This window comes from Pinus tabuliformis, chromosome 7 (assembly GCF_031772625.1).
Source record: "Pinus tabuliformis cultivar Carrire ecotype Pingquan chromosome 7, CPIR1, whole genome shotgun sequence".
Taxonomy (NCBI): Eukaryota; Viridiplantae; Streptophyta; class Pinopsida; order Pinales; family Pinaceae; genus Pinus; species Pinus tabuliformis.
Genome location: NC_142293.1, coordinates 178,384,759 through 178,387,354, shown reverse-complemented (window position 1 = coordinate 178,387,354; position 2,596 = coordinate 178,384,759). Strand labels below are relative to the sequence as shown.

The following is a 2,596-nucleotide window of genomic DNA, read 5'->3' as shown; positions in this document are numbered from 1 at the left end:
TCCATTTTATTCTTTGATATTTTATTATAAACCTCATTATTATCTTGATATTTTATTATAAACCTCATTATTATCTTGATAGAGATAGTAATTTTGATATTTGCTATAGAAAATCTCTAGAAAGTTTTTTTTTTAATTATTTTCATTTTATAAAAATTATTTATATGGATAATTTTGTTAAAGATTGTTTTTATCAAATCATTACTTATTTTAGTGAATGAACAATTCCTGGAATATTTCTAGTGAATGATTAATCATTTGTTGGAATTACTTATTTTAGTGAATGAACAATTCCTGGAATATTTCTAGGGAATGATTAATCATTTGTTGGAATAATTTGAAATTAAGCCCCAAAATCAAACCTTCCCATTACTATAACCAGTTTCGAATTTTTTGAAAAAGATTTAAAATGTCTTCAAGAAATATTGAGAAAAACAATAAAGACATTCGTCAACAACCAGACATGAAAATCAATTTGGAAACCCAAATTTTCTGAGAAATGATTTACCCAAAAACTCACTGCAACATAACATTTGGTCCCTCCCCGGACTAATAATCCGACCTCGGATTATTCAGCCATGGGTAGCATCAAATAATGATAACTGGACTACATATTGTCGCGATCGCGAACACATTCCGGAGGCATTTGCTTGTTTCTGGGCGTGTCAGTGCAGTAATTGTAGATGGTGAAGTGCTTCCTGACCCATTTCAAGTACCGCCATTGCCGCCCATCCAGGTCTCTGAACTCCTCCTGATCCCACCACCGCCGCCCCTGCGTAGCGCACACCGATTGCGGAGCAGAAGCCTCACAGGCATCGACGTGGAATTCCCTGTAGGAGGCGATGAAGGGCGCCTTGGCCCAGTCGGTTTTCTCCAGACCCCCTCGGGTGGCCCAGTCATCAGCATTCCACAGGCTCGAATAGATCTTCATAGGCTGGTTAAATGGGTACCTCACGCCCAGATCCTTGCTGTTCTTGAACACCCGGATTGGTACCTCATCTACCAAAAATCTGCACCCAAAAAAAAGCATCACACCAAACCATATAAAACTAGAAGAAGTTCATTCTAAAATTACACGCTACATTTGCATTTGGCTCTGGTTTGATAATAAATAATGGGCTCGGGAATGGGGGCTTACACAATTTGGTACATGTTCCAGAGCACAGCGTAGGAATGGTAATCCTTGGTTGGGTCGAACCAGAGGTATATGCGATGCTCTCTCTCACCCTTCCCGCCTGTAAATACATTGGTCTGAAGAATGTAGGGTTCCCCGGACTTGTTGCCCAAGAATTCGAAGTCTATTTCATCGTGCTCAGCGGTCTGAGAAGAAAGCTGCCCACACCAAAACAAATATAGATACATAAGCAGGCAGAAGCAGACTTAGCCAAACACAAAAGCCCAAATATTATTATCAAGTACTCACATAAAAGGCGGTGACAGTGCCAGCGGAATCACCCGGAACCAGCTTTATCTGCATGCTGAAGTGCCCAAATAAATATGTTCCCTTGGATTCGAACCCCGCACCTGCCAACCCCATATTTCATCATACATTGTTATTCCCGCGGTTCGCAAAAGGATAAAACAGCCCAAAAATATGCAGAAAGAAATGGAATGGATAATAACTTACCATACTGTTTGTTGAGGAGAAGTTCGACCTTTCGACCACCATGGAATTCTTTGATGTGGTCTGCGCCCCAACTTGCGACATAATTGTTGCCAAAGGGCACACTCACTGGCTTCCTGGGCGTGGCAGCCATGGCAGCAGAATGGAGTAACAGAATGAGAAACAGAACAAGAAACTGTGTCCTCTTCATGGCTTCCAACGACATTACTGGCGCCCGAAAATGAAGCTGTGCAGAGGAAGGGACCGCGGAAAAGGAATTGTGAGAATTGGGGTTTTATAGAAGCAAAAGGGCACATTAGGGCTGGGCCACACCTGTGCTGTCTGGCTTCACAGAAATTTCCCTAATCGCGTTCCAACGCATAAGTGGGTCATTCGCCATGAACTGTTGTTCCATTCATTCGCTTTTACAAAAGAGAACACAGTTCCGGCCCCATTCTCAAAATGCATGTGCAGGGTACTTGAGTCTGGAGTACATTAAATAATTATCTATCTTTTGGCATGAAGGTAGTGGCTGGCATTCAATAGTCACTTCGATTTTGACATTATTTCCAGCTTGTAATAGGACATGCACATGGATATGAAAAGCGAACGCGTTTTCAGCAGGCTTTTCCACGGATCTGGGTACAGCCAGGGTTACCCGTCGAATACAGTCAAAAAAATTTGCAATACAGTCGAGATTCTTCTTTCAAACTGTGAAAACAAATTAAGGTGTGAAATCTTTAAATCTGAGTGGGAGTTCTGATTTGAAATTCCAATTCCAACTCTATATGGCAGTGTTTATTTATTTGACTATAGCATTGAAATCCCACAGAAAATGAATAAACAAGTTTATAAGGAAAAATATATTATATATTATATATTTAGTATATTATTAAGCGGTAGTTTAATTAGACTGTTTTTTTGGCTTTGAAAGTCATGAAAATTTCGGTTATATTTTGAGAAAATCTGGCAAGGATTTTTGTAAATCCAAGT

The 2,596-nt window shown here is 40.0% G+C and overlaps 1 protein-coding gene across 1 annotated transcript; it reads right to left on the bottom strand.

Moving 5' to 3' along the window:
• Positions 1–464: 464 nt before the first annotated feature.
• LOC149246424 (putative xyloglucan endotransglucosylase/hydrolase protein B) lies at positions 465–2,113 on the bottom strand. Its single transcript, XM_089441373.1, has 4 exons — positions 1,628–2,113; positions 1,424–1,524; positions 1,139–1,332; positions 465–1,010 (listed from the first exon to the last, which is right to left on the bottom strand). Exons 1-4 carry the CDS (start codon positions 1,827–1,829, stop codon positions 608–610), a joined length of 900 nt encoding a protein of 299 aa, XP_089297499.1. The 5' UTR covers positions 1,830–2,113; the 3' UTR covers positions 465–607.
• Between the last annotated feature and the right edge of the window lie 483 nt (positions 2,114–2,596).

Excerpts from the sequence above, each read along its gene's own strand:
- LOC149246424 (XM_089441373.1), bottom strand. The coding sequence starts at position 1,829 with ATGTCGTTGGAAGCCATGAAGAGGACACAGTTTCTTGTTCTGTTTCTC. Across the intron at positions 1,333-1,423 it reads GCACTGTCACCGCCTTTTAT|CTTTCTTCTCAGACCGCTGA; the intron begins GTGAGTACTTGA and ends TGGTGTGGGCAG. Across the intron at positions 1,011-1,138 it reads TGGAACATGTACCAAATTGT|ATTTTTGGTAGATGAGGTAC; the intron begins GTAAGCCCCCAT and ends TTTTGGGTGCAG.